At 42.1% G+C, this 21,897-nt stretch overlaps 1 protein-coding gene across 1 annotated transcript; it reads left to right on the plus strand.

The window, feature by feature from the left end:
* Window positions 1-229: 229 nt before the first annotated feature.
* Window positions 230-18,046, plus strand: LOC123600684 (nicotinamide N-methyltransferase). The gene is made up of 3 exons (XM_045482875.1): window positions 230-805; window positions 1,627-1,834; window positions 17,572-18,046. The coding sequence occupies exons 1-3, from the start codon at window positions 652-654 to the stop codon at window positions 18,002-18,004; spliced, it is 795 nt and encodes a 264-aa protein (XP_045338831.1). The 5' UTR covers window positions 230-651; the 3' UTR covers window positions 18,005-18,046.
* Window positions 18,047-21,897: the final 3,851 nt, after the last annotated feature.

Here is a 21,897-nt window from a genome sequence, read left to right on the forward strand (position 1 = left end):
GAGGGAGGGATGTGAGAGCATGAGGAGAGGATCACAGGATTGTGGCTTGCCTAGACATTGGAGGAAGCCTCATCCCATTTTTAAAATTACTTTTACCCTCTTTCCAAATTTCCTCTGAGATTCCTTCTTCAGCCAACATTTCTTAGCCCTTAAAGACATTTCCTAATCCTCCTCTTTCCCCTCTTTGCTTTCTTTAAGACTGTTTAATTTAAACCATTCTTTGTGGCTCTTTTTTGGGAAAATCATTACAAGAAGAACTGATGGTGCTCTGGGGACATGACACACCTCTCTAGCCTTAGTGGTTCTTCTCTGAGTCAAATGATTTCCCCGATGAGCCAAGATGCTTTCTCCTGCAGTTGAACTTCACCCCTTGGCCGAGAATTGCATACAGCTCATGGCCCTCCCCTTCCCACACCCACTTCTCCTAGGTTCCCTTACCCAAAAATTTCATCACTTCCCAGAACAGCCAGAACATTCTTGGATGTTTCTGCCAGTTAGTGTTTAACCAAATAACAGTCTCTAAGGGGTAGGTTGGACTAACAGAAGGATTGAAGCCTGAGACTTAAAAAGACAACTTCTGCAGGGTGAGTCCCTGAGTCCTGGAGGAGAGGGAGAAAGAGAGAGCCAGAGTGGACACAGGAGCAAAACACAATGGAATCGACCTTCACCTCCAAGGACACTTATCTGAGACATTTTAACCCTCGGGATTACCTAGAAAAATATTACAACTTTGGGTCAAGAAACTCTGCAGAAAATGAGATTCTTAGGCATCTTCTGAAAAATCTTTTCAAGATATTCTGCCTCGGTAAGTGTGTGTGTTATTCCTATGTCTCCCCACCGAAATGTGAGTCATATAAATAGAATCTCAGGGCACTGCTGGGTTGGTGTCTAGACATTGCAATGTGACAGCCCTTTTGGCATCACTCATTTATTTAACAAGGATGAAAATGAATGTAGATAGGGATAGCTTACCATTTACAAAGTGCTTTTTTATGTGTTGTCTCATTTGGTTGTGCCAAATGGAAACCAAAAGACAGGCGTTCTGTCCTTGATTCTACATCAATTCTCTAGGTGACCAGAGCCAGCCATTGAACCATGATGGGCCACTTAAGAAACGGAGATTCTAATACTTATTCTGTTCCTAACTCAAAGGAATGTTGCACATGTGCATGAGATAAAGACCTCCCAATACGTGAAGAATTGGATGCTTTTTAGAGAGAGACATGAAAAGTCAATTTTATTTTAATTGAACTTTCAACTCCCTACTCCCCAAAACCAAAGTCAAAACCAAAAACAAAATTTTAACTTTCCCCAAGTATTTCTTAATAGTTTTTATATTCTCTGTGTAGCAGTCTATCTGGATTAAAGGTCTGTACATCAGATGTCAATCTTTTCTTCTCCTACACCTAAAAATATTCCAGCGACATGCTTCCAGCTTGGATTGGATAATGGAAAATGCAATCATGTAAAAAAAAAAAAAAAAACCTTTGAGGGAAGAGGAGTGAGTAGAGAGATGGTCTGTCTTTGTGACTTTCTAGCACAGTCCCAGTGAAAACAGTGCATACCAGCTCTGTCCACTGTCATATGAGGCCTCATCCCCTTTCCTTGTTCCCTTCTCTAAACCAGATGGTGTGAAGGGGGACCTCCTGATCGACATTGGCTCTGGCCCTACCATCTACCAGCTCCTCTCTGCTTGTGAATCCTTCAAGGAGATCATTGTCACCGACTACACTGAGCAGAACCTGCAGGAGCTGCAGAAATGGCTAAAGAAGGAACCAGGGGCCTTTGACTGGTCCCCAGTGGTAACCTACGTGTGCGAGCTCGAAGGGAACAGGTAGAGAAACCAGGGTCTGCTTCCGGGCTTTTTGACGGTCCTTGAGTGACAGTTCAGTTTTCTGAACCAAGAATTATCTTTAGAGCCCAAATTAAAAAGCAAAGGGAACAGGGAGAGGCCAAAGAGAAATCCAGATGGAGAAGAAGAGGTAGAGAGAGAGAACGAGATAGGGGGACATGTGCATGTGCACGCGTGCCCACCCGAACAGCAGAAGGCACAGAAGAGAAATCAAGAAATGGCCACTGAGCCAAGAGGAGACAAAATCTTCCCAGACCAGTGTGGGGGCAGAGCCTGCAGGTCAGGTACCATGAGACAACGACATTTATCCAAGTTCAACAAAGAGGGGAAACTGTCTCCTCAACCAGCAGCTTTTGGGTGTTCCCCAGTGCCATCCTGCTGCTAACTACCCAAGTGCTTAGGGATCTGCTGTGAGGGTGGCTAATGCTGACACCACCAGAGACAACTAAAAGCTGTCTCTGTTTTTAAACTGGGATTAGCAGCATAAAGGAAGTATCTGAAAAGAATGTGTTCCTCTCCATCCACAAAAATCAGAGCTTTACATACTCACGACTAATGATCAACCTCTTAGCCGACTCTGTCTACAAGTCAGTTTATGTGGACAAGTCTTATTTAAATGATTAATTTCTCTCCACATGAGAAATTGTCAATGGCTTACTAGCCAGAAGGGTGAGGTCTGCATTTCATTTTGTCTTTCCCTTGTCCTGATGTACCTCCGTCCTCTGGCAATGGTCCTGCAGTGGCTCAGCCCAGTTCCGCTGTCCCGCCCACTTGACTGTTTGCTGTTATAAGCATGTTGCTGAAGCCCCACAGGCTTCTTCGCCAACTGTCTAAAAAGACCACTTCAGTATTCCTCCCAGGATCCTACTAGACCTGTCCACTACTTCTTATATGCTCAGTTATCTTTACATTTCTTTTTTTCCCCCTGCTCTTACTGTATGTTTTTGTGCATTTCCCCTTGTCTTTCCACACCTTCTTGCCCATGATTTAATTTTTACATAACTCCTTTCCTTCCCTAATCCACTTCTTCCTGTATTTGCAACCCCACCCTTGCTCATGTACTGCACATTTTGTGTGTTGCACAGCACATCATCCTCTGTCCTTCCTGTTCTTGGCTTTTCATTCACAATGGGAAAGCACACGTATTTTTGATTAACATATCCCATTCTTTGGTCAGGAAAGGGCTTTGATTTCCCAGCAAGACAATCTCCCTCAAGAAACAGGTGCTAACACTTTTTGGCTCTTGGTTAAAGGAACTAGTGTTTGTTCATTCAGTGAACCCATATTGGGCATGTAGGATGTGCCACACAGTTCTAGCTACTGGGATAGACTGGTGGGCAAGATGGAGGAAGTCCTGTGTCTCCTAGACCTTATATCAGAGAAAGCAGGCACGTGTCAGATCACTTAAGGCTTTGAGGGCAGGCTAAAGATCCTGTACTTCAAGTGTGATGAGAAGGCATTAGAGGTGTAACCTGGAAAGTGATGTGACCCCATTTACATTTACAAAGATCTCTGGCTGTTGTGTGGAGAATGACTGTGTTTAGAGGAGAATGAGAGATGTAGAAAGGAGACACTTTAATCCAGGTAAGAGATGATGGTGACTTGGACTAATGGATTGGTTGGTGATGGAGAGAGGAAGATGATTTTAAGATGAATTTTTGAGACAGAATGGATAAGAGTTGCTAATGATTGGTCATGGGGAATGATGAGAGGTAAGTATCAGGTATGACTCCGATGTTTCTGAACTTGAGAAACAGGAGTGAGGTAATATTCTGGAATTCCAGGGATAAATATAAAATCATGTGGTCTTAACATGTCCCCAGGGGATGCCTACCTCCATACTCTTCCTCTGGAGTTATGGTCAACTCATGTTTCTATATATGCGCTTAAATTTTCTTCCTCTTCACTCTACCAAATTTATTTATTCCTGAATCAGGTTCTCTTCTGAAACTAACTCTATAGTCTGCTTCTACTTCTTTAATCCTTTCATTTTTTTAATGCTGTGCTGAATTCAAGCTTAGTAGGAATATTCTATACTTTGTTTTCTTACATATTGTTACTACACTAACTGATAGTGTGGATTGTCGGATATAAGTTATCAAGGTGATTCACTGATTATACAATTCCTTAGACTATAGTGATATAAATGAACTGGGAGTTTTCTATTGTGTTTCCCAGTTAATGTTTTTGCTGCATGTAGAGTCACTAAACTTCCACTGGGTCTTTTGTCCTTTTTACCAGGGAAAGTAAGTATTGAAATCAGAGGGTATAAATCCTCTAACTCTGTTATTTTTCAAAATTATTTTGGCAATTTTTGTATATATTTGTATAATATATATATTTAATTGAAGTATAATTAACATACAGTCTTATGTTAATTTCAGGTGCACAATATAGTGATTCAGTTACTTGGTGCTCATCATGATAAGTGTACTCTTAATCCCCCTCACCTTTTTCCCCTACCCCTCTCTCACCGCTGTCCTGACAACCACTAGTTTGTTCTCTGTATTTAAGAGTCTGTTTCTTTTATTTGTCTTCTTTTTTCTTTGTTTTGTTTCTTAAATTCCCCATATGGTGGAATTTTAAAAATATGGAATTCTTATGGTATTTGTCTTTCTCTGTCTGGCTTATTTCACCTAGCATTATACCTTCTGGGACCATCCATGTTGTTGGAAATGGCAAGGTGATCTCATTTTTTATGGCTGAGTGATATTCTATTGGATACACACACACACACACACACACACACCACATATCACATATCATTACCTGTTCATCTATGGATGGATACTTGGGTTGCTTCTATTTCTTGGCTATTGTAAATAATGCTGCAATAAACATGGGGATGTGTACATCTTTTCAAATTAGTGTTTTTGTTTTCTTTGGATAAATACTCAGTAGTAGAATTAATGGATCCTATGGTGATTCTATTTTTAATTTTTTAGAGGTACCTCCATACTGTTTTCCACAGTGGCTGCACCAACAATGCGTGAGGGTTCCTTTTCTCCACATTCTCACCAACGCTTGTTATTTCTTATATTTTTTATTTTAGCTGTTCTGACAGGTGTAAGGTGATATCTCGTCGTGGTTTTGATTTGCATTTCCCTGATGATGAGTGATGTTGAGCATCTTTTCATGTGTCTGTTGGCCATTTGTATATCTGCTTAGGAAAAATATCTATTCAGGTCCTCTGCCCATTTTAACTGGATTATTTGTTTCTTTGGTGTCAGGTTGTATAAGTTCTTTATAAATTTTGGATATTAACCCCTTAACAGATATATCATTTGCAAATAACTTCTCCCATTCAGTAGTCTGCCTTGTTGTCTGGTTGAGGATTTCCTTCACTATGCAAAAGCATTTTTAGTGCCATTACATTTTGATATAAATTTTAGAATAAACTTGTCAATCTCTTCCAAAAAGGCTGCTGAGATTTTGACTGTGATCTTTGAACTTACATTTCATTTTAGGAGAATGGACATAAGGAATCTGCAGTCCATAAACATGGTTTATCACTTTATTTATTTATTTATTTAAAAAAATTTTTTTAACATCTATTTTTGAGAGACAGAGTGAGACAGAGCACGAGTGGGGGAGGGGCAGCGGTGGGGGGAACACAGAATCTGAAGCAGGCTCCAGGCTCTGTAGGCTCTGAGCTGTCAGCACAGAGCCTGACACGGGGCTCAAACTCACAGACCGTAAGATCATGACTTGAGCCGAAGTCGGCCGCCCAACCGAATGAGCCACACAGGCGCCCCTATTTATTAGGACTTCTTTAGTTTCAGTAATGTTTTGTAGTTCTCATATTCTATATATATTTTGTTAAAAATTTCCTGTGTTTTGGGCACCTGTATGGCTCAGTCATTTGAGTGCCCAACTCTTAATTTCAGCTCAGGTCAAGATCTCATTGTTCCTGGGTTCCAGCCCCACATTGGGTTCTGTGTTGACAGCGTGGAGCCCTCTTGGTTCTCTCTCTCTACACCTCCCCAGCTTGCATGCACGTGCTCTCTCGTCTCTCTCTTTCAAAATAAATAACTAAGCATTAAAAAAATCTTGTTTTCTGTTTTTTTAATGTTATTGTTAATTTTCTAGTATATACTTTGCTTAATTGAACACTATTGTGTCTTAAATACTTGCACTAAAAAGTGTACTGCGAGGCCAGAGAATTTTACAATCATTTTTTCTTTACAATACATTCTGTAGTATGTTTGCCGTCTTTATGAAGCGAATTATCAATTCACTGATTAATGTCCACTTACGCATTTCTGTAGATGCAAAAATTACGATTTTGTGATTACAGTAATTAAATGATATTCCTTGTGAAAAAATGTAAAATATAAAAATTTCCTAGTATATTGAAGTACAATTGCAGTTTATATACTGACCTTGTGTCCTGCAGTCCTGCTGACTTCATTAATTAAGTTTAGTCTTTTCTGTGTATACTCTTATATCATCTGCAAATAAAAATAGTTTTACTTCTTTTCCAGCTCTATGCCTTTTATTTATTTTTCTGGTCTACTACACTGGCTAGGACTTCCAAAACAATATTGAATAGAAAGGTTGGAAGTCAACCTATGTACCTTTTTGCATATCATAAGGAAAAATGTCCAATTTTAGTGTCCACATTAAGTATAATATTAGTTAGATTTTTCAGATATTCTTTATCTGACTAAATTTCTTTACATTTTAATTTCTTGGGAGTTTTAACTCAAATGTTGAAGTTTGTCAATTTTTTTCGGAATTCATTGAGATGGCCATATGACTTTTCTTCTTTATTCCGAAAATGTGAATTATACTGGAAGATTTTTGACTGTTTAAATCTAACTGGAATACACCCATTGGTCATGAGGTAGTATCTTTTTTAGGTATGACTGGATGTGATTTGCTAATATTTTGGTAGGGATTTTTGCATCTACAAATATGATCGATATTGAGCCGTAATATTCTTTTCTAGAAATATGCCTGGCAGATTTTGATATCAGCATGATGCTGGATTTGTGTAAGTTGAGGATATTTCTTCCTCCTCTATTTTTGAAGGAGTTTGTGTATAATTACTATTATTTCTTCCTTAAATGATTGATAGAATTCACTAGCAAAGCTGCCTGTACCTGAAGGGTTGTTTCATGTGTATGATGTTTTTAAAATTAACAATAATGTTTTTCACTGGCTATTTGGATTTTCCATTTCTTCTTTGTCTGTTTTGATAAATAGTATCTTTCAAGGAATTTATCCTATTCATCTTGGTTGTCAATTTTATTGTCATAAGTTTTTTAACAATATGTCTTTATTACTCTTAAAATTTTGTTGATGTTTATTTTTGAGAGAGAGAGAGAGAGAGAGGATGTTTTTGAGACACACACACACACACACACACACACACACACACACAGAGTGCAGGTGGGGGAGGGGCACAGAGAGAGGGAGACACAAAATGTGAAGCAGGCTCCAGGCTCTGAGCTATCAGCACAAAGCCCGACACAAGGCTTGAAGTCACCAACCAGTGAGATCATGACCTGAGCCTAAATTGAGATGTTAAACCAGCCAAGCGCCCGTCTTTATTACTCTTTTAATGTCTGTAGGATCTACCATGATCTTTCTTCTTTCATTCTTGATATTGGCAATTTGTCTTTTAAAAAATATCTTGATCAATCTTGCTAGAGATTGATTGATGTTATTAATCTTTTCAAAGAACCAACTTTTGGTTTTGTTGATTTTTTTCTATTGTCCTTCCATTTTCAGTCGTGTTGATTTCTGCTCTTTTTTTCCCTTATTTTCTCTCTTCCATTTACTTTAGTTTTTATATACTCTTCTTTTTCCTGCTTCTTAAGATAGAAGCTTAGATCACTGATTTCACATATTTCTTTCTTCTAACGTAGCCATTTAAAGCTCTAAATTTCCTTCAAGATTGTTCTAGTTGCTGCTCATGATTTGTGATATGTCATATTTTTATTATTATCCACTTTGGCATATTTTCTGATTTCCTTTGTGATTTCTTCTTTGACTGTGAGTTATTTAGAATTGTGTTGCTTAATTTCCAAACATTTCAAGATTTTCTAGATATTGTTATTGGCTTCTACTTAAATTTTGTTGTAGTCAGAGATTTATTTTATGGTCAGCATGGGGTCTATTTTGGTGAATAATCTATGTGCTTTCTACACTAAAAAGAATGTGTATCATCCTGTTGTAAGTTATAGTTTCATAAATATCAATGAGGTCAGGTAGATTGATAGTATTTTTCAGATTTTTCTACAGGATTTTTTGTTTATCAATTACTGAGGGAAAGGTATTAAAAATCTCAAACTATGATTGTGGGTTTATCTCTTGTTCCCCATCATTATGTTAACATTTGCTTCACATAGCTTGAAGTCTTGTACTCTATCTGCATATATTTTTAGGATTGTTATTTCTTCATGATTTATTGATCATTTTGTCATTAAGAAATATCTCCCTTTACTGTCAGTAATACACTTTGTCTTGAAGTCTACTCTGATATTAATATGACCACATTAGCCTTCTTATGCTTGGTGTTTGCATGGAGTGTTAGCCTCTAAGAGGGTCCCCAGTAATCTTCACCTCAAATATTCATCTCTTCTTTAATTGCTTTCCCTTGGGTGTCCATCGGATTTAGTGACTAGATGCTTACAAGTATAATCTAACAGAGTATTGGCACATCAATTCTGAGAGATTAGGTTACCAAAAGACCATGGCTTCCTTATTGGGTGTTCCCTCTCACTCGCTTGTCTGGAGGGAGTTGGAAGCAAATTTTCCCCCAGTCAAACCTTCAGGTGAGACTGAAGACATAGCCAACACTCTGCCTCATGAGGTACTCAGCTAATTGGTACCGAGATATCCGACCCACAGAAACTGTGAGATAAATGTTTGTCTTTTTAAATTGCTATGTTTTGGGGTAATTTATAATGCAGCAATAGATAACTAATAGACATGGTATATCTTTTCCACCCTTTTGTTTTCAATCTGTCTGTGTTTTTATACTTAAAATGTTTTTCTTGCCAGTAGTATGTAGTAGGCCCTGCTTTTCAACCCAGTGTGATGATTTCTGTCCTTTAGCTGGATTCTTTATTTCACTTACATTTAAGGTAATTACTAGTATTGTATGGTTGAGTCTCAGTCAAACATCCTGGTATGTATTTTTTATTTGTCCCATCTCTTTTGTTATTCATTTGTGCCTTTGTTCCTGCTTCTCCTTGGTGAATGGAATAATGTTTGGTATTCCAGTTAGTATAAATATGAACATTTTTAGTATTCCTTTTTATCTTCTATTATTGGCTTTTTTTCTGTTGACCTGTTTTGTGTTTTGTGTGAGTGTATGCGTGTGTGTGCATGTGTAATTTTTCCAGAAATTACAGTACATATTTTTTAATTTTTTAAAAAACTTTTTAATGTTTGTTTATTTTTGAGACAGAGAGACAGAGCACAAGCAGCGGAGGGGCAGAGAGAGAGGGAGACACAGAATCGGAAGCAGGCTCCAGGCTCTGAGCTGTCATCACAGAGTCCCACACGGGGCTCGAACTCACTAACCAGTGAGATCATGACCTGAGCTGAAACTAGACGCTTAATTGACTGAGCCACCCAGGCGCCCCTATATTTTTAACATTTTACCTCATGAGCCATGTAAGACATTACCACAGTGTAATTCCTACATCCACTCTTGCCCCTGCACTAGTCCTAGATTTTACTTTATTTCTAGGATAATACTATGATACTTTGTTACTATTTTTGCTTGAAAAAGTCAGTAGTGCTTTTATTTATTTTATTTTATTTTACTTTTTATTGTGGTTAAAGAAACACATACCATAAAATTTAGCATCTGAACTATTTTTTAAATGTTTATTTATTATTTTTGACAGAGAGAGAGAGAGGGAGAGACAGAGAGATAACACAGGCTTGTGAGCAGAGGAGAGGTAGAGAGAGAGGGAGACAGAGGATCCAAAGTGGGCCCTGCACTGACAACAGACAGCCCTGTGCGGGGCTCAAACTCACGAACCACAAGATCATGACCTGAGCCAAAGTCGGATGCTTAGCTGACTAAGTCACCCAGGCACCCCTGAACTATTTTTAAGTAGACAGTTCAGTAGTTTAAGTATAGGCACACTAGTCAGTAGTATTTTAAACAAACGTATATAAAGTCTTTGATGTTTATCCACACATCTGTCTGCATAGTCTTCCTCATTTCTTTCTACAGATCTAGGCTTCTATCTGGCATCATTTCCCTTCACCTGAAGAACTTTTAAATTTTTTTTTTCAACGTTTATTTATTTTTTTTGGGACAGAGAGAGACAGAGCATGAACGGGGGAGGGGCAGAGAGAGAGGGAGACACAGAATCGGAAACAGGCTCCAGGCTCTGAGCCATCAGCCCAGAGCCTCACTCGGGGCTCGAACTCACGGACCGCGAGATCATGACCTGGCTGAAGTCGGACGCTTAACCGACTGTGCCACCCAGGCGCCCCAAGAAGAACTTTTTTTTAGTATCTCTTAAAATGCAGGTCTTCTGGAAACAAATTCAGCTTGTTAAGGCCAGGTAAGAATCAGTAATTTTTTTTTGTTCCTCATTATATGAGGAATTTAACATTTTTTGATACCCAAAGTCCTTCTGGCATCTATCTCCCCAGTGTTTGTTGTTAAAATTGGCGATTTTAAATCCAAATATAGTAATTTTAAGCATGATTTTATTTTTAAAAATTTTTTTTAATGTTTATTTTTGAGAGAGAGAAAGCGAGAGAGAGCGAGAGAGAGCAGGGGAGGGGCAGAGCGAGAGGGAGACACAGAATCCAAAGCAGGCTCCAGGCTCCGAGCTGTCAGCACAGAGCCCTATGTAGGGATTGAACCCATGAGCCATGAGATCATGACCTCCGCCAACATCAGATGCTTAACCAACTGAGCCACCCAGGCGCCCCTAAAGTCTTATTTTCATATTTCCTTTCAAGGATCAATTTGGATATTTGCTATCTGTCTGTAATCATATTTGCAGTTATATGAACATTTAGTTTTATTTTATGTTCATTTAATGTGATTTTTCTAGTTTTTAAGTTTTTAATTCTGATGCATCTTTTAGTCTATAGAATAGGTCTTCAAATAGTGTTTTCGAGAAGAACACTTAAGTGACATTTTCTAAGTCTGTGTGTGTCGGGAATATATTTGTGTAGTCTTTATAAGTGAACAACAACGCAAAACTGTTTAATGTTGCTAAATATTTCCCTATTTTTTCCTGGCAAGAAGCTGAGAGAGACTACTTTCAAATGCCATTTTAATCCTAGAAACTCCTTACTTAGAATTTTATGCTAGCAATAGTCTTCAAACTAAAGATACATTCTTCAAAATAAATGTAATTTCCAACTTCTTTTTTTTTTTTCTATCGACTTTGTGATTCCACAGAATGAACTGGTACTAACTAGAAAAAAAAAAAAAACTAACCCATAGCTCTGAGGATTCGGACAATATTTCCAAATTATTCAATAAATACAGAATTTCCCAGGATTTATAGAATTTCAGGGAAAGTTTATAAAAGAGTTTTCAGTCAGTCAGACAATACACCTTTCCGAAGTCCAAATCATATGTCAAGAAGGCTTTTAAAACTTTCTTCTCAATTTCCCTAGCTATCATAAGCCTTTCCATCTCATTCAGAAGTGAACCCTTAAAATCTAGCAGGATACTAAAAGCATTGCTTATCTCCTGCCAGAATCGTCAGCTCCTAACAATTGGCTCTTGAGAAAGTGTCCCTTCCCAGTCGCTGTTAGAGGAAGGAACTATATTTTTGGCAGGAAAATTCTGCATTCTTGCTCTTATCCTTGTGCCAGATCCCGTGGCTTCAACTATTTTGAGAATGATAGCGATCCCATTCAACGTATGTCTTTCTTGCATCTTCAAGTACCTCTATCAGCTCACAACCTATTTCCTTTGAGATTATTTCCTCTTTATCTGAAGCTATTTCTTGTGCTGAGTGCTGCCGAAGACAATTTGAGCTGTCTCCTGGTCCTCTGCCTTTGGAGTGTGACTCATACTTTTAGAATACCACTCCTTTTTAAAACCTTCGGAAAAGTTGTAAGCCATCGGTACCAAATTCTGGCTTCGCATTATTTATTTATCAGGTCAGAGAGTCAAATGCTAAGGCAGAAATGACTACTCAAGCCTGTTTTACCTTGAAAGATCTTAAAAAATGGCACTGATTAACCTCTGGCCCCTACAGCTTGGAGTACATTGCCTGCCTTGTGGTCCTCAGGCTAAGCAGTTTCCATAGCGCCTGGGAGTCTAGTAGGAATGCAGGCTCTCAGGCCTGGCTCCCTCCCTACAGAACCAGAATCTGCATTGTAATAAGATCTGCAGGGGGTTGTATGCATTTTACAGTTTGAGAAATACTGGCGGCTGTATTTTCATGTCTTGTAAAAGATTGATGTTCCTTCTCAGAATCGGCATCTCCACGGTCATGGTGATCGTTTCAGCGATCCCTAGGAAAAGTTTCTCCCTTTTAAAAGCATCCCTTTCTCTTAGATGTTCTCCCTGCATTCTTCCCCTAGGAAAATGAACAGGGCAGACTGAGGAAATGTCACCTGGCCATTTCCTTCAAACGGTAAACATTTCTACTCATGTGTCTGAAAGTGCCCAAAATAGAGCTACAGTCTTCCCAGGTTTGCTCTGCTTCTGCATGCTTCCCGCCCTGGGTGTTGCCATCATATAATTAATTAAAGAAGCCAGGAGCCTGGAAGCCATTCTTGCCTTCTTCCTCTCAGTCATGGTCTATGATCAGCACCAAGTTCTGTCCATTTTGTTTTTTTTCAGTAGGTCTCACGCCCGGTGCGGGGCCCAGCAAGGCTTGAACTCAGACCCTGAGATTAAGACCTGAGTTGAGATCAAGATTTGGACGCTCAACCGACTGAGCCACCCCAGTGCCCCGAATTCTGTCCATTTGACTTCTGAGTTTCTCTCAAACCAGTGTATATTTTCCAATATTTTCTCTCCAGGCTATTTTCCTGGTCCAAGACACCATCCTCTCCCTCCTAAGTGGCCTTCCACCTCCACTCTCGTCCCAAAGCGATCACCTTCAAATGTAGATCTGGTGGCACCATTTCGTAACTTCCCACAGCTTTTAGGGTAAAAAGCAAAGTTCTTAACCTGGTCCCCAAAACCTCGTCTCGTCTGGCACCTGCTAAACCCCATTGCCTCACTTCCTACCACGCTGTGCTTTGTTTTCTGAGGCCAGCCTCATCAGCCTTCTCTCCATAGTTCCTCCCACCATCTGGCCTTTGCACATGCTGTTGCCCCTGGCTGGAACATCTCCCCTTTCCTACTCCCCTTGGCCTGGTGAACTCCTATTTATTTACCTCCTGCACCTCTGCTTACCTGACTCCATTTTGGAGGAGATCTCCTTGATACTCCAGACCAAGTCAAGCTCCCAACATTCCTCTGTCGGCCCTCTGCTTCCTAGTATTAATTTGTCATTTTTGTGGATAAGCATTGGATAAGTTCTTTCTCCCCACCGCCCCTCTGCCCCAGCCCGGGATCCCCAAGAGGATAGGATCCATTTCTCATTTGTTCTATCTTGGGTCCCCATCGCCCGCCCCTTTCCTGTCACATCAAAGAGGTTATAAAAAACAAAAAAGTCAAACAAATGACTGCGTGTATTTTGTCTTCCAGCCTCTCCCTCCTGAAATATCTGTCTTTCACCTGAGTCAGCGATTGCCTGTACCAGAGGCTTACCAATGATTATTCCTGGCTCACACAATTCTTCTATTGATATCCAAGTGTGTGAAGCTTTTTATATCCTTTATACATTCTGCTGGTTCTCCCTCAGGAGGGCCTGCTGGAACCTCTGGGTATGGGGCTTGGGGGAGGCGGCGAGTGTCATCGAAAGATCTCATCCCGGGGCTTTGGTCTGCCACCTGCCTTGCAGAGATGGGGCAGGAGGAACCTCTGTAAACCTCGAGGCAATTTCTTGGCGTGCAGGAATACATTCTCACAAAGCGCTCTTCCCAGGAGTCCTACTCTTTATCCCCTCTCTCCCCAGCTTCTGTGGATCGCATATTTACAGAAGAAGCAGCTGCCCTTTTTTGCGTAGTGATTCATTTGAAAGGGTAGATCTTTGGAACTACAGAAATGGCCACACTGCTGTTAGCTCCCTGTAGAAGTGCCTAACACTTTTCTGGTGTGTGTTTATTCCTTACCCCTGGAGCTGGACGTGAAGCTGAGCGGTAACTGCCTGTGTCTCCAGGCGAGTCCATTTCCCTGGTGCCGAGAAGCCCTGAGATGTAATCTGTACACAGCTACCTTGGCAGCCAAGTTCACCGTGTTTGCTTGATGCCCAAAGACGAGCAGGTCTCCACAACAGTGGGTGTTTCCAGCCACCTTGCCTCTCAAATTGGCACATTCTCCATGAGCTTTCTAGACTTCACAGTGTATCTTCCAGTTTGGGAACAATTTCCATCGTAAATTGACTGGCAGGTACTCGTTCTGTGGTAACTTGTATCTTTCAAATAGCTTCATAGACAACAGGGCCCAGAGGTCCACCTGCTTCTGACCTAATCACGTAAACACACATGGCCGTGGTGTTCCGAATATGAAGGATCATCTCTGAACACATTCAGACCTGCCACATTGCCCCTTCTTCAGCTTTTTGTATACACCCGGGCTATCCATATGTGCAGATAGGTTGTTCGAATGTTTCTCTTCTGGATTCATTTTACCTAGTCAAATCTGTGTTTCACACAGACTTCCATAGGGTTGAATTGTTATCTTTTATTCTTAAAAAGTTCGGCCACACCATCCCTGTTCTATCAGGCTGAGTGGCAGCTTTGTAATGGATTTCCCTGCTTTTAGAATGACTGGCCTTCCCTGTTTGCCTGGACTGAGAAGGGTTCCCGGGACATGGGATCTTCAGTGGGAAAACAGGGAAAGTCCAGACCAACCGGGACAAACTGGTTCCCCTACTACCATTTCTACCCTTGATAGGGGAGTAGGTAGACCCAACCAGAGGTAATTATTCCCTGTGTAGACCAGTTTATTGTCTGGCAGGACTTCCCTCAAACTAATACCTTGCTATGGTACTTCTCTCTCTCTCTCTCTCTCTCTCTCTTTAGCATAACAGCTTTTCTGAGATAAAACTGGCATAAGACCCACCCATCTAAAGTATGATAGTTCTTAGTATCTTCACGTAGTTGTGCAATCTTTACGCCAGTTTTAGAACATTTTCATCACTCCCCAAACAAACCCTGTACCTACTGGCAGTCATTCTCACGTCTTGGATCCTCTCAATTGCTGGAAACCACTGGTCTGCTTTTGGTCTCTAGAGCTTTGCCTTTTCTGGACATTTCATGTAAATGGAATCACACAATAGGTGGCCTTTTGTGTCTGGTTTCTTTCACTTAGTGTAATGTTTTCAAGGTTCTTCTACGTTGTAGCATGAATCAGCGCTTCATTCCTTTTTATGACTGAGTATTATTCTACTGCGTGGGTATACCACAATTAATCCCTTCGTAAGTTCATGGGCTTTTAGGTTGTCTCCATCTTTTGGCTGTTACGAACAAAGTGATGCTGAAAAACCTTCACAAAATAATACTATATTGAATTACTACTGTCAGGGATTTTGTTTTCTGGTTTATTCTCCGTTATTTTTTCAAATGTTTGCTGATAAATTTTAATTTTTTTAATGTTTATTTATTTTTGAGAGACAGAGAGAGACAGAGCATGAGCGGGGGAGGGGCAGAGAGAGAGGGAGACACAGAATCCAAAGCAGGCCCCAGGCTCTGAGCTGTCAGCACAGAGCCGATGCGGGGCTCAAACTCATGAGCCAGGAGATTATGATGTGAGCCAAAGTCAGATGCTTAGCCAACTGATCCACCCAGGTGCCCTGTATTTATTGATTAACTTTATGATACGTGAATGAATGACAAATTGCAGTTTGAAAAATATTGGTGTAATTGACTTCATCTGTCCCCAACTCCCATTTTCAGTCATTTATTTTACATTTGTTTTTTTAAAACCTCTGTGATGTGGCAGGAAAGAGGCAGGCAATGGGGATCCAAGATGGAACGAATGAGAAACGGATCCTATCCTCTTGGGGATTCCAGTACAGGGCGGAAGGGGGTGGGGAGAAAGAATTAATCCAATGATCATCCACAACGCTATGTGTTCATCTTTTGAGGAACGTCCAGAACTTTCTCCAAAGTAGCTGGACCATTTTGCATTCTCACCAGCTGTGTGTGGAAGTTCCTGTTTCCCCACATCCTTGTCAGCACTTGTTATTTTCTGTTTTTTTTTTTTTAGTACAGCTATCTTAGTGGATGTGAAGTGCTATCTCATGGTTTGATGTGCGTTTTTCTGATGGCCAAAAATGTTGAGAATTTTTTTCATAGGCTTATTGCTAAACTTAGGAAAATTGTAACATATAGGATGTCTATAAATAGCTGAGTATATGCATGGGGCTTAGGATTTTAACTAAATATTTAAATAGGAGGTCCACAACCAATTGATATTATCTCAGGTCTTTCCATGTGGAGGTAAATCTTCAAGTTTTATTTGAACCACTGACTTCCTTGTGACCCGAAGTGGTCCCGAAGTACATCCCTCTCTCACCTGCTCTGATGTTGGGCCTTCCTCTGTGGTCTCCGTCAAGAAGAGGCTGTCTTCTCCTGCAGCAAATGGACTGTGTGTTTCCTGAATGTAAGGCTAGATTTGCACCCCTGGTGCTCTGTTGATTAATTTCCTCAAAGCACGAGATACACACTCATCGCTCCTATTATTTGGGCTCTGTGGCCTTCTGGGCGCTTTAAACGCTCATTCTTGCTTTTCTCTTACCCCTCTGATTTTCTGCTCCTTCTTTCTCCTTTTCTTTTTCCTCCAGTTTCTCCTGTGCACTCTACATGTTTATTTAATTTGGCTCCTCTGTCCGCCTGTTCCTTCATGCCTCCCCTAACAAATTCCGAAAGGATCCCAGACACTCTATTTCATCTCCAGCTCTCACCTTCTCTGCCTCTTTCATGAACTAGTTTTCTCTCCGGAAACCCCACTGATTTTGCAGAAAAGGAAAGTATTCTGAGCAAAGCTACCAAGAAAATGAGCCCCTTCATAAAACACACTCTCTGCATTATGTTTTGTGGCTGGAGAATGGCAACTAGAGGTTCTTTTCTTTCTAGAGGGGCCCTGGCCGCCGTTGTTTGGTGCTTATCAACAGTTTCTCTAAATGTCTGTGGAGGACCCCACGCCCCAGCCTGATCAGCAGCTACGCAGAAATACCGTTTCCACATTTTAAAGCCATTATTACCTGATATGTATCGGTCGAATGACCACCATGTTGCAGTTTGGCAGAAGAGACCAGTGTAATAATGAATACACAAACAGATAAATAAGTAATAATAATAATAATAATAATAACAATAACAGTAATAAATGAGCCAGGCACTATCCTAAGCAGTGGAGGAAGAATAATTTCTTGGAGACAGTCCATGGTCGCAGCGGGCAGCTAGGTACTTCTGTTATCGTTTCCATATTATTACTCACGTTATAAAGAGATTTAATCCAGCACAGGGTAACGTAGTCACATTAATATGCCAAAACATCCTTCATTTTTCTTCTTCCTCCATTTTTCCATCAGGGATGGCCCCAAGGATATAACATTTGAGACAATACTGCCATTTTCAGCCCTGAATGCAGAGATCCGGGGTTATCATGAGTATAGGGTAGCAAGTGGTATCTGTTGGTTTGTGTATTTCAGAATCAAGGAGCTGGAGAAGGAGGAGAAGTTGAGGCGTGTGGTCACACAGGTGCTCAAGTGTGACGTGACCCAGAGCCGGCCACTGGGCAGCGTCCCCCTGCCCCTAGCCGACTGCCTGCTCAGCACGCTGTGCCTGGATGCCGCCTGCCCAGACCTCCCTGCCTACTGCACAGCCCTCCGGAACCTCAGCAGCCTGCTAAAGCCGGGGGGCTTCCTGGTGGTGGTGGATGCCCTGAAGAGCAGCTACTACATGATTGGCGAGCAGAAGTTCTCCAGCCTCTGCCTGGGCCGGGAGGCAATAGAAGCTGCCGTGAGAGAGGCTGGCTTCTCAGTTGAGCAGTTTGAGGTGATCTCTCGAAGGTATTCTTCCACCATGTCCGACAACGAAGGGCTTTTCTCTCTGGTGGGGCGGAAGCTGAGCAAATCTGTATGACTCCCGTGATTGAAAATAAAGCAGTTAACTTCTTGGTTCTAACTGCCTGGTCACTATGCTGAGCTGAATCTAATGGCAGGGGCTCTCTGGCTCACGTAGGATGGGATGGGCACAGTCAGTGGAGGAACAACTGGTTGACCACCTACTCCGTGCTTCCTTTGTGTGTCCGAAGACTAGCAACCAGCACACCCAGTCTTCACTGCCCATGATTAGAAAAGAAGACCTCATTTTCCTTAAGCATCCTAGTCATGGCGGCCCACACTCAACACACGCCAACAGAACAGTGTCTGCGGTGATTGGCTTTCTTTCCTAGGGCTCCACTGCTTCCTTCTCTCTCAGGGACATGCTTCTCCTGTTCCTCGAGAGCCACCTTCTCTGGGGACCCCATCCTCTGCTGGGGTCCACTGGTGCCACCACCGCCTCTGGGGTCAGAGAACAGCCATCCCTTTTGCTCCTGGGTCCCCCATATAAGGCAGGCCCTTCTCATGCTTCCTTTAAGACACTAGGCCAAGGCTGTGACTTCTACCTGAAGGCAAGTTTAGGAGTTAGCAAGAGAGATAACAGGTACTGTCTTATAACCGCTATAAGAAACAGGTATCTTCAGAGCTCACATCCTTACAGGGTTCTGGAAGGTAGCCTGTTGGCATAACTCTTGGGCAAACACCTACTTGGAGTTAGGCTTACCTGCCTACGGTGTATCTACCTCCTTTGGTTCCTAGGCCCCATCCCTTCACCCCGGTGCTCTAAAACAGAGGTAGACAAACTATGGCCCATGAGCCAAACCCAGCCTGCTGCCTGTCTTGTGAGGTTTTATTGGAACACAGCCAGGCCCGTTCATTTATGTCTTGTCTATGGTTGTTTTCATGCTATAATGGCGAAGTTGAGTAATTGTGACAGCAACCAGAGGTGTGGCCTGCAAAGCCTAAAATATCTGGTATCTGGATATTTACAGAGGAAGTTTGCCTACCCCTTTCCTAGAGAGAGGAGTGTCCTCCCTTGAGCCTGAGACCCATCTCTCCGGTCTGTTTCTCATCCCTAGATTTCCCTCTTCCCAGGAATGCTGACAGCGGACATTGCTGCTTCCCGCAAGCGAGAGTCCTTCCCTCCCATCCCCCCACCTGCACTGACAATCAGTCCGAGCACAAGAGCCAATTATCAGCACGTGTTTGTTCATTTGGTTGCGTAGGCCGATCATGTCACAACACAGTATCAGTCCATTTTGGGGATGTTTACAATTGTTCAATCTCATAGGACATTCACATTTGCAATTTCTAGAGATTCCATCCTGAAGGACATGAACAGGCCAACCCAGGCTGCATGGAGGAGGCCAAGTCCACCCCTGTTCCTGTAAGCAGGTGGGATGACCAGGCCTGTGCCTCCTTTCTGCAAGAACGCACTTAACTCCCCAGGAGCCACCAGGGCCCCAAAGAAGCAACGAAGTTTGTGGAGACTGGGGTCCTGTCCATCCCAAGTGCCATGTACCTCCCTAGCCTGGAACAAAGGTCACAGCTTCTGAAACTTTAGGCATTTGGGTCACCTCCCCAAAGGACCAGTCCTTACATTTGCATAACTGGATTGCCTGCTTTAAATGGATGCTGTGTGATCTCTTTTAAAAGCAAGCTTTCAAATAATAGGGCTTTTATCCATGAGAATTTGGGTAAAGGGGGAAATCTGAGACCACACTGGCAACAGTTTTATAAAGCACAGCCCCTCAGTGGACAATCTTCTCTGATTTTTACCTCGAAGGTTACATTTATTACATGGTATTATAACTTTATTTTTCTGTTTCCCCACTGCACTGTGAGACTGTTGGGTTTACATTTAGATTGGCCAGACATGGTCTAGACCCCAGGGACAGAGCAGTGAGTGGTGGATGTAAGAACTCCATTCTTGGGAATTTATGTTTTAAAGCTCTTTAAAACACTGTTTATTTATTTTTGAGAGAGAGACAGAGACAGAGACAGAGACATAGAGTGCGAGCAAGGGAGGGGCAGAGAGAGAGGGAGACACAGAATCTGAAGCAGGTTCCAGGCTCTGAGCTGTCAGCCCGGAGCCCAGCGTGGGGTTCCAACTTGCGAACCAGAGATCATGACCTGAGCCATAGCTGGACGCTTAACTGACTAAGCCACCCAGGCGCCCCAGGGAGTTTGTGTGTTAGAAGAGAAAGTGGGGGATAAGGAAAGAAATCAATAAATAAGATATTTCCTGATTGCAATAGAGCTATGAAGGACGTAGTACAGTGGAATGGAATGGAGACTGTGTAAGTGACAGAATAGCTGACTAAAAATGGTCCAAACAGTAGGGGTTTATTGGTATCACTAATAAGAAATTCAGAGGTAGGCACTTCCAGGAGAAAATGGTGGCTCAAGAGCATCATTAAGCAGCCAGGTCACATCTATCTTTCCACTTGCCTTTGCCTGTGAGTAGGGTTTTCATGTGAGGAGATCTTTCTCAGAAGCCCCCAGCAGGTTTCTGACAGCTTATTGACCCAGATGAGTAACACGTCCACCTCTAGACCAATCACAGATAGAAAGAGAACAAACATAGGCACATGCTTGGTGATTTGCTAAGCGAATTCTTAGGTGACAGCAAACAAGCAAGCAAGAAAACCCACCGGATTTGATGAATGAGCCAACATCTCTGGCATCACAGCAATCCTTTTTTCTTTCAACTACAAAGATCATCCTGTTTTCAGATTCTGGTTCTGCCAGCAAGTAGCTGTTTCTCCTTGGGCAAGTGGCATAACCTCACTGTGCTTTGGTTTCCTCAACTGTAAACTGAGATTCAAGTAGAATTTCTTGTCGTGAGAAAAAAAATGGAATGGCTACATATAACGGACCTAGAATAATGCTTAGCAGTTGGTAAACACATCATATTTATTGTTAGTGATAATCACACTCTTCATCTTTTTTTTAAGTTTGTTTATATATTTTTTTTTTTAATTTTTTTTTTCAACGTTTATTTATTTTTGGGACAGAGAGAGACAGAGCATGAACGGGGGAGGGGCAGAGAGAGAGGGAGACACAGAATCGGAAACAGGCTCCAGGCTCTGAGCCATCAGCCCAGAGCCCGACGCGGGGCTCGAACTCACGGACCGCGAGATCGTGACCTGAGCTGAAGCCGGACGCTTAACCGACTGCGCCACCCAGGCGCCCCATAAGTTTGTTTATATTTTAAGTTCATTTTATTCATTTTGCGAGATCGAGAGAGGGCACAAGCAGGGGCAGAGAGAGAAGGAGAGAGAGAATCCCAAGCAGGCTCTGCCCTGTCAGCGCAGAGCCCAATGCTGGGTTCAAACATGCACACCGAGAGATCATGACCTGAGCTGAAACCAAGAGTTAGACACCTGACTGAGCCACCCAGACCTCCCTATTTATTTATTTGAGAGAGAGAGAGAGAGAGAGAGAGAGAGAGAGAGAATCTTAAGCAGACTCTACGCTCAGTACAGAGCCCAACATGGGGCTCTATCCCATGACGGTGGGGCCATGACCTGAGCCAAAATCAAGAGACGGATGCCCAGGGTCGCCTGGGTGGCTTAGTCCCTTAAGCGTCCAACTTCGGCTCAGGTCATGGTCTCGCGGTCAGTGGGTTGGAGCCCTGCCTCAGGCTCTGTGCTGACAGCTCAGAGCCTGGAGCCTGTTTCAGATTTGGTGTCTCCCTCTCTCTCTCTCTCTCTCTCTGCCCCTCCCCTGCTTGCACTCTGTCTCTCTCTCTCTCAAAAATAAATTAACATTAAAAAAAAAAAAAAGAGTTGGATGCCCAATTGACTGAGCCACTCGGGCGCCCCAATTGTAGTCTTCATCTTTCAAACTACTTGCCAAAACTACAGAGCAAAGTTGTCCTGAATCACTACGTAGGAGAGAGAATTGAAATCGTCCTGGGCTGCAGGCACG

The sequence above is a fragment of the Leopardus geoffroyi genome, chromosome D1 (assembly GCF_018350155.1).
Source record: "Leopardus geoffroyi isolate Oge1 chromosome D1, O.geoffroyi_Oge1_pat1.0, whole genome shotgun sequence".
NCBI classification, from domain to species: domain Eukaryota; kingdom Metazoa; phylum Chordata; class Mammalia; order Carnivora; family Felidae; genus Leopardus; species Leopardus geoffroyi.